Source organism: Haematobia irritans, chromosome 2 (assembly GCF_050003625.1).
Source record: "Haematobia irritans isolate KBUSLIRL chromosome 2, ASM5000362v1, whole genome shotgun sequence".
NCBI classification, from domain to species: Eukaryota; Metazoa; Arthropoda; class Insecta; order Diptera; family Muscidae; genus Haematobia; species Haematobia irritans.
The window spans coordinates 208,256,488-208,266,980 of record NC_134398.1 but is presented as its reverse complement, the minus strand read 5'-3'; the positions used below and the strand labels follow the sequence as shown (position 1 = coordinate 208,266,980).

The window sequence follows — 10,493 nt, the reverse complement described above, 5'->3', positions numbered from 1 at the left end:
CATCCATTGTCATATATGGACGGAAAAACTCGGGTGTATTACGAGTTAACAGCTGCAAACACCGCTCAGAGTCATCAAATGTGAGCTCGCGCGGCACCCAATTTGTACAGAGCTTCCGCATATCCAAATATTGATGAATGATATGACCAACACGTTCCTTTGATATCTTTGAGGCCTCTGCTACCTCGATCAACTTCATTTTACGGTCATTCAAAATCATTTTGTGGATTTTTTTTGATGTCTTCGTCGGTAACCACCTCTTTCGGGCGTCCACTGCGTTCACCGTCCTCCGTGCTCATTTCACCACGCTTGAATTTTGCATACCAATCAATTATTGTTGATGGGAGCCACCGTGGTGCAATGGTTAGCATGCCCGCCTTGCATACACAAGGTCGTGGGTTCGATTCCTGCTTCGACCGAACACCAAAAAGTTTTTCAGCGGTGGATTATCCCACCTCAGTAATGCTGGTGACATTTCTGAGGGTTTCAAAGCTTCTCTAAGTGGTTTCACTGCAATGTGGAACGCCGTTCGGACTCGGCTATAAAAAGAAGGTCCTTGTCATTGAACTTAACATGGAATCGGGCAGCACTCCGTGACAAAAGAGAAGTTCACCAATGTGGTATCACAATGGACTGAATAGTCTAAGTGAGCCTGATACATCGTGCTGCCACCTAACCTAACCTAACCTAACCTAACCTAACCATTATTGTTGATTTCCCTGGGGTAGAGTCCGGAAACTCATTATCAAGCCAAGTTTTTGCTTCCACCGTATTTTTCCCCTTCAGAAAACAGTATTTTATCAAAACACGAAATTCCTTGTTTTCCATTTTTTCACAATAACAAAAGTTTCTGCACAAAAGACGTCAAATTTTGACACGAATCATTTGAAGGTTGGTACTATATAAAAATAATATGCATTTAATACTAGCGACGCCATCTATGTGTCAGACCGGGGACTTATCAGCCAACCTGTTAAAATCTTCGGCTATGTAGCTCAATCTCTGAGATCTGCCGATTAGCAGCTGCGGTTTGAAATTCTATCACAGAGATTGTAGGGTTTGCAGCTAATCGGGTGAACCACTGAAGTCTGAGCAGTGCGCAGTTTTGTTTCTGACTTCCACCATCACTCCATCGAAAGTAACTATATACTGTATTCAATTCCAAGCGCCTACCGATTTTTTATTAAACTTATAATAAATCATACAAAATATTTCTTTCCTTTTGTTTTATTTTATATATTAATATAACTCTATTTTTATTTTAATATATATAAAGACATCACAATGATAACTAATATGAATATGTTAACATAATCTCATTTTGTTGTAACATTTGTTAGTTAAGATTTCAGTTTGATTTGTTTTTTTTATTTATCGTAAGTAATTGAAACGGAATCACATAGAAATAATAGAAGAACATGCATACTTTTGATTTCGGGAAATGAACAGCGTCTATGGTCTGTTCCATTTCCAATGTAGAGCTTCTCCGGGGAAAGAAGAAACACAATCCCAAAAGATTTCTACGAGAACGCTTCCCATTTAAGCTTCTTCTGCTTCAGCTGCTTCCAATTGTTTGCGGCTGGGCTATGGTAGGGAGGGAGTGAGTGAGAAGAAAGAAAAAAGGAAAGAATACAAAAATGTGTTACAAATTTCGTGACATCAAAATGTATTAACTAGGCCAACTGAGATTTCGAAATTAATTACAAGAATTCCCCAAAACGGAATTCCTGAATACTGTCATCTGTTACCTGTGTTACCTACCTTAGGATGCATTAGAATGAATGGTAGTTCAGCACACAATTCACCACCCAAAGCGCCCAAGAATAATTTGACTTTAACGGCATAGGAGACAATAATACCAAAAGCATCACGAGCTTCAGGACTGGCAATTCTGTAAGGAGACACAACAAAAATAAAAATTTAAAAAGAAAATTAGCCATATTGAAAAGCAAAAATGGATTCACAGAATGTGATTTTTGGAAAAACTAAAATATTCCACTTACAATGTTGTTGAAGCCAACGAGATATTTTTGTGTTTATAATCTCCCTCCACGGCAACACCAGCACGATCACAATTTGCCGCTAAATTAGGCACTAAATACATAACCTTTTGTAGGCTAGAGCCAGGATTCAATGGGCAACCCTCAGCACTCTCCGCATACGAGATAGTATTACGGAATTGACCATTTTGGAAGAGTACTATATCGATACCTTGCTGAACGGTGGCTTTAATTTTCTTCACCACCTTATTCGAATTATTTCGCACACATAAATTTATAGCAATTTTTTCACCATGATGATAGAGTTGCTTATCCAAGGTCACCTCTAATTCCAGCTCTCCCGGTGATAAAAGGAAATCTTTACGCACTACTGTGCAGGGTTGTATGCCTTGTTTGGTCGGAGCATATTGCACCTTACGTATACCCAAATTAATGGTACTACGACGATGTGAACGATCACATTCACTTTCACCAGCAAATATTTTTACAAAATATTGGACACCACATGGTTGTGAATTATCATTGGCTTTCTGTTGTAAGACCACCGATGCTGGTGAGCTAGGTGGCATTTCCATAACGAAGGGGAAAGCATTTTGACCCAATCTCTTGAGAAGACGTTCTTGCATTTTAGTCAGATTGATGTCCACCTTTTGTTCAGGGTAGACTTGTTGTGAGACTAAAATCAATTCCTTGGAGAAACGCAGCCCGATCATCTCATCATCCTCACGGCCATAACGGAAATTGCAAATGAGTTGCACAAAGACCTTACGATTTTGGCGAATGTATTCATCGTCGAGGACAATAATGCCATCTGTGAAGGAGAAGAAACAAAAAGTAGGATTCAGGCTTCACTATTAAATATTTGACCAACGCTACACATTTAATGGTGTTCAGGATAGTTGAGAGCATCACAATGAAATGAAAACAAGTATATACGGCCGTAAGTTCGGCCAGGCCGAAGCTTATGTACCCTCCACCATGGATTGCGTAGAAACGTCTACTGCAGCTGATGGCAAGGCATCATAAAACTTCCTAACAACGTAATATATACCATATAGTCCATACGTGGTACATATTAAACTACAAAACGGCCGATTAAATACATATATAATTAAGTTTAAAGTTTCTATAGAAATAAAATTTTGACAACATTTTCTATAGAAGTAAAATTTTGACAAAATTTTCTATAGAAATAAAATTTTGACAAAATTTTCTATAGAAATAACATTTTGACCATGTTTTCTATAAAAATAAAATTTTGGTAAATTATTTTTGGCTCGAGTGGCAACCATGATTATGAACTGATATGGACCAATTTATGTGTGATTAGGGATCGGCTATATATAACTATAGACCGATATGGACCAATTTTGACATGGTTATTAGCGGCCTTATACTAACACCACGTTGCAAATTTCAACCGGATCGGATGAATTTTGCTCCTCCAAGAGGCTCCGGAGATCAAATCTGGGGAACGGTTTATATGGGGGCTAAATATATATAATTATGGACCGATATGGACCAATTCTTGCGTGTTTGTTTGAGACCACATTCTAACACCATGTTCCAAAATTCAACCGGATCGGATGAATTTTACTCCTCCAAGAGGTTCCGGAGGACAAATCTTGGGATCGATTTATATGGGGGCTATATATAATTATGGACTGATATGGACCAATTCTTGCATGGTTGTTAGAGACCATATACTAACACCATGTACCAGATTTCAACCGGATCGGATGAATTTTGCTCCTCAAAGAGGCTCCGGAGGTCAAATCTGGGGATCGGCTTATATGGGGGCTATATATAATTATGGGTCGATGTGGACCAATTTTTGCATGGTCATTAGAGAACATATACCAACACCATGTAACAAATTTCAGCCGGATCGGATGAAATTTGCTTCTCTTAGAGGCTCCGCAAGCCAAATCGGGGGATCGGTTTATATGGGGGCTATATATAATTATGGACCGATGTGGACAAATTTTTGCATGGTTGTTAGAGACTATATACTAACATCATGTACCAAATTTCAGCCGGATCGGATGAAATTTGCCTCTCTTAGAGCAATCGCAAGCCAAATTTGGGGGTCCGTTTATATGGGGGCTATACGTAAAAATGGACCGATATAGACCAATTTTTGCATGGTTGTTAGAGACCATATAATAACACCATGTACCAAATTTCAGTCTGATCGGATGAAATTGGCTTCTTTTAGAGCAATCGCAAGCCAAATTTGGGGGTCCGTTTATATGGGGGCTATACGTAAAAATGGACCGATGTGGACCAATTTTTGCATGGTTGTTAAAGACCATATACTAACACTATGTACAAAATTTCAGCCGGATCGGATGAAATTTGCTTCTCTTAGAGCAATCACAAGCCAAATTTGGGGGTCCGTTGAGCCCCCAGTCCGTATAGCCCCCATACGTAAAAGTGGACCGATATGGCCCATTTGCAATACCATCCGACCTACATCAATAACAACTACTTGTGCCAAGTTTCAAGTCGATAGCTTGTTTCGTTCGGAAGTTAGCGTGATTTCAACAGACGGACGGACGGACATGCTTAGATCGACTCAAAATTTCACCACGACCCAGAATATATATACTTTATGGGGTCTTAGAGCAATATTTCGATGTGTTACAAACGGAATGACAAAGTTAATATACCCCCATCCTATGGTGGAGGGTATAATAAATCGGCCCACTTTAACCTAACCTATGGAGACAGGTCAGATTCTGGATTTATAAGAATCGTTTTGATTGAGTTTTACAGGAATCGTAAACTTCTTGCCCAAAAGTGCAAGAAAATCGGGCTGCCACTTTAATCTAACCTAACACCTTTCATATGATTTCAAATCTAAATTCTATAGATTTTTCGTTTCCAGCAATTTTATAACAACTACACCTTGAATTCCCTCAAGAAGTTGAATCGGGAGACCGGTGTAAATGAAGGCTATATCAAACATGTACCTATATGAAGTAAATTTATGGACCTAAAATACCTCAAGATTTCCAATTTCAAGCAAATTGGATTAAAATTTCGGTGTCGAGAAGCCCAGGAAGTCAAAGCGAGAGATTGGTCTACATGGGGATATATCAAAACATGGTCCGGTATATTCGACACAACTACTAGGGGATTTAAAATATCTCTAGATTTTCAATTTCACGTCTTTCGGACAATTATTAAGTCTATTTATTCTAGAAACTATAGACCTAAAATATATCCACATTTCTAATTTCTGTCAAATCGAATAAAATTTTCGGTGTCTATCAGATCAACCCAAGAAGTCAAATCGGAAAAATGACGCCGTACTGAATGAGGGATTTGACTTTTACTAGTTTAGGTTGGGTATAGTGGCATCCTGACTGAGACTATTCAGTCCATTGTGATACCCCAGTGGTGAACTTCTCTGTTATCACAGAATGCTTCCCTGTGCCATGCTTAGCTCAATGACAAGGGACCTTCTTTTTATAACCAAGTCTGAATGGTAAAACCACTGTCCGAAATGTCATCTGGGGATAAAAGTGACGTCAGTGGCCCGTATGGGAGATACAGATCCATCTGCAGGTTCAAAGCGAAAAGTTCGACCATGTACCAGCATGATCTGTCCGAGGTTATGATGTTTTCCAAAAGAGACGAAAGAATCTCTTAGTTTTTCTAGTTTACGGTACACAGAGAATCGTATTTTGACCGTCGATGAGTGCGATGTGCATCGTATGATGGCGATGGTTGCCTTTTATTTGGCGGGATTAAGGTACTTTAGTTTGCACTCCGACAACTGCAAACTCTATCGAAAATCTTGGCTGTTATAAGTACTCAGAACATTTTGACAAACGAGCTATATATGTGTTTCTTAAAGCAACTTAAAACAAGTATATACTGCCAGGCTGAATCTTATGTACCCTCCACCATGGATTACGTAGAAACTTCTACTAAATACTGTTATCCATAATCGAATTACTAGGGTTGTGCTAATATTTGCCGATGACAAGGTATCTTAAAACTCCTTAACATCATATTCTAAATTGGAAGTTAGTCCATACGGGGTATATATTAGACAAAAAAGGTCCATTAAATACGCATATAATTCAGTTCTTGACCGGTATATATAGGGAAGTCTACAAATAATTTCGAACCGATATGAACTTTTGCGCGGTAATTAGAGAGCCAGAATTGAAATATGGGGGTCGCTTTATATGGGGGCTTTATACAATTATGAACCGATATGGACCAATGTTTGTGTGTTTCGGTATCGGTTTTACTGGGAGGGCTATATATAACTATAGACCGATAAGGACCAATATTTATTGGCATGGTTGTTAGCCGCCATATACTAACCCCACGTATCAAATTTCAACCGGATCACATGAAATTTGCTCCTCCAAAAGGCTCCGGAGGTCAAATCTGGGGATCGATTTATATGGAGATTAGATATAATTATGGACCGATATTGACCAAGTTTTGCATGGTTGTTAAAGAGGCTATATACTTAGACCACGTACCAAATTTCAACAAGATCGAATGAAATTTGCTCCTCCAAGAGATCCCGTAGGTAAAATCTGGGGATCAGCTTACCAAATTTCAACTAGAGATGTGCACGTGACACGAAATTGTCGTGACTCACGAAAATTTTCGTGATTCGTGCGTGAGTGTGATTAACAAACCAAAATGTCGTGCGTGAGCGTGATTCACGAAAATAATATCTTCGTGAGTGTGCGTGAGGAACGAATTACACTCACGAAAAAATTCCTGCTCACCAACATAAAACGCTTAAGAGTTAAGATGTTAAGAGTTTAATAACACTCTCGATTTTAATAATGCTCATGTTTTCAGACACTTCGGTAAGGTAAATTAATCATAAAATTATTCGTGAGTCACGATATTTTTCGTGAATCACGGTATTTTTCGTGAGTCAGGACTTTTCGTGCGTGAGTGTGCATGAGTACAAATTTTCTTTTCGTGAGTGTGCGTGAGCGTGAGTCCTACCAAAAAAATTCGTGCGTGAGTGTGCATGAGTATGATTTTTCAGTCGTGAGTGTGCGTGAGCGTGAGTAAACTATTACTCACGTGCACACCTCTAATTTCAACCGGATCGGATGAAATTTGCTTCTCTAAGAGGCTCCGCAAGCCTAATCTGAGGGTCGGTTTATATGGGGGCTATACGTACAAGTGGTCCGATATGGCCCATTTGCAACACCATCCGACCTACATCAATGACAACTGCTTGTGCCAAGTTTCAAGTCGATAGCTTATTTCGTTCGGAAGTTAGCGTGATTTCAACAGACGGACTCCGGCTCCGGAGGTCAAATCTGGGGATCGATTTATATGGATATTATATATAATTATGGACCGATATAGACCAATTTTTGCATGGTTATTAGAGACTATATGCTTACGCCACGTACCAAATTTCGACCGGATCGGATGAAATTTGCTCCTCCAAGAGGTCAAATCTGGGGATCGGTTTATATAGGGGCTATATATAATTATGGACCGATATGGACCAATTCTGGACGGTTGTTAGAGATCATATAGTAACACCATGTTCCAAATTTCAACCGGATTGGATGAAATTTGCTTCCTTCCCTTAGAGACCCCGCAAGCCAAATCTGGTGATCGGATTATATGGGGGCTATATATAATTATAAACCGACGTCGACCAATTTTTGCATGGTTGTTAGAGACCATATACAAACACCACGTTCCACATTTGAACCGGATCGGATGAATTTTGCTCCTCCAAGAGGCTCCGGAGGTCAAATCTAGAAAACGGTTTATATGGGGGCTAGATATAATTATGGACCGATATGGACCAATTCTGGCACGGTTGTTAGAGATCATATACCAACACCATGTTCCAAATTTCAACCGGATTGGATGAAAGTTGCTTCTCTTAGGGACCCCGCAAGCCAAATCTGATGATCGGATTATATGGGGGCTATATATAATTATAAACCGATGTGGACCAATTTTTGCATGGTTGTTAGAGATCATATACTAACACCATGTTCCAAATTTCAACCGGATTGGATGAGATTTGCTTCTCTTAGAGACCCCGCAAGCCAAATCTGGGGATCGGTTTATATGGGGGCTATATATAATTATGGACCGATGTGGACCAATTTTTGCATGGTTGTTAAAGACCATATATTAACACCATGTACCAAATTTCAGCCGGATGGGATGAAATTTGCTTCTCTTAGAGGGTCTGCAAGCCAAATTTTGGGGTCCGTTTATATGGGGACTATACGTAAAAGTGAACCGATATGGCCCATTTGCAATACCATCCGACCTACATCAATAACAACTACTTGTGCCAAGTTTCAAGTCGATAGCTTGTTTCGTTCGGAAGTTAGCGTAATTTCAACAGACGGACGGACGGACATACTCAGATCGACTCAGTATTTCACTTTATGGGGTCTTAGAGCAATATTTCGATGTGTTACAAATGGAATGACAAAGTTAATTTACCCCCAATCCTATGGTGGAGGGTATAAAAATGTTGGGCGTAGGGAAAAAAGGAATTTTTAACAACCGCCTAGGAAATTTTCAAAAAACTTCGTGGCATCACTGACACTCAGTATGATTCAGTGGTATATTCAGCAGGGGCGGGTACCGTAGGTCCTCCAACGGAAGTATATACTGGGAGGGTAGTATTTACAGGATAGACGCCTTTACAAATTGAAAAGTTAGGAAATCGCTGCATGAATTTATGAGAAATAGCCGTCTTTCTAGGGAAGACAAAGCCTTCACATGCTGCAAGAATGTGACTCTGCGGTATTCCCGGTGAAGCGTCCTCTTAGATGATCGATACATTGGTATTTTTAAGAGCCACCCTTGCTCTCCAAAAATTCCCTAGCACTTTGAGATCTGGAGATTTTGGTGGCCATTGTGCGGCATAAATGAAGCGAGGAATCACCCTTTTAAGCCATAACGCGTGCTGAATGCGATGGTGCTGAGTCCTGTGGGAATGTCCATGATCTGCTGCCGAAATGTTTGTTTCCACAGGGCATCAATACAGTCACATTTTTCTAATCAAAGTCTAGGTCGCAGGACTGAATAGCAAGTGGGCCTGAAACTTAATCGGGCTGTCACTTTAACCTAGGTCGCAGTTGAAGTCTAATATACTTCAGATTTGACATAGGTATTTGCACAGGGTCAGAATAGAACCGTTTCGATTTTGGAAAAACTCGGTTCAGATCTAGATACAGCTCAATATTTTTCAAATAGGTATTGGAGTACAAACAAATAATTTAGATTTAAATAGCAAGGTGTCACTTGGGATTTGAAAATCATAAAATATTGGATCAAATAAATCTAAGTCTCTCGCAAAGTAATTCGAAATCATATCTTATTAAAATTTGACTCAAAATAATTCTTGGTAATATCACGTGAACATACAAAATATTACCCAGATCAACCCTAGATATAGGATCCCTAAATATATGCACTTTCCACATATGGCATCATAATCTCCATTTAAGCAATGCCACTAAAGAATCCCAATGGGATTCCACAACATGTATCCACTTGGTTATATCACAATCTAGTATCCATTTTGCTTATATCACCATGACCTTGACTTAATATTATATCCCTCTCAGTACATTCACGTTACTTTTCTTGTCTCTTAATTTCCATCATGGTGATAATGATGAATGTGATTTAATTTGTATGGCTTCTGTGAAACCATTTCAAATATCGATTCCAAATAGTTCATTAATGCAGTTAGCCATTCATTCACATAAATGGGGTTTTTCACTATATCGCATTTTACACCTACCCACTGGTTCCACTTGTGTCACCGAATCTACAAATTCACGCCTGTTCATATACAGGGTGATCATATTATTCGGCGCTGCCTTTTTGAAAACTTTGAAATTTACAACCATTTTGATGAAGTTTACTTTTATTTACTGGTCTCAATTAAAAGAAATTAATTAACGTAGAAGCTAATAAATAAAGTTCACTTAAAATTTAAAAAACAAATATTCCAAAAAATTAAAATTTGTTCGTTCGTTTTATGTGTGAATGTGAGAAGGAACCACGGCACTTTTGCAACAGAATTTTTGTAGACTTTTTTTCTCTTTTCAAAAAAAAAAAAATGTTTCTTTGTTCGTTCTTCTTTGTTTCTCTTTTTTCGTAAAATTTGTTGCACAGCACTTTTGTTCACGAGTGCAAAAATGACTTTGAATTAGCGTTGGGAATTAGACCAACCTTTATACCATTTTTTAGTTCTTCAGCATTTTTTTATTTAATTAGTTGCAATGATGGGAACTAGTGAAATATACAGTAAATAGAGGAAATGAAGGAAAACAAATCATAATTAGAGAAAGAAGAATTATAGGTGGTATTGACTTCTGCTACACCTTACGGTGGTGAAAAAATTGGGCATCTAGCATTTAATTTTTTTTCGGAATTTTGTATACTAAATATGCATTTGAAAAATATTTTTTGGATTCAAAAAATATATTTTTTAATATATTC

General features: G+C 38.5%; 1 protein-coding gene across 1 annotated transcript; it reads right to left on the bottom strand.

Annotated features, from left to right (window-relative positions):
- Positions 1 to 1,211: 1,211 nt before the first annotated feature.
- On the bottom strand, positions 1,212 to 10,204 carry Arr1 (arrestin 1). Its single transcript, XM_075297348.1, has 4 exons — positions 9,790 to 10,204; positions 2,004 to 2,811; positions 1,762 to 1,891; positions 1,212 to 1,584 (listed from the first exon to the last, which is right to left on the bottom strand). Exons 1-4 carry the CDS (start codon positions 9,896 to 9,898, stop codon positions 1,540 to 1,542), a joined length of 1,092 nt encoding a protein of 363 aa, XP_075153463.1. The 5' UTR covers positions 9,899 to 10,204; the 3' UTR covers positions 1,212 to 1,539.
- Between the last annotated feature and the right edge of the window lie 289 nt (positions 10,205 to 10,493).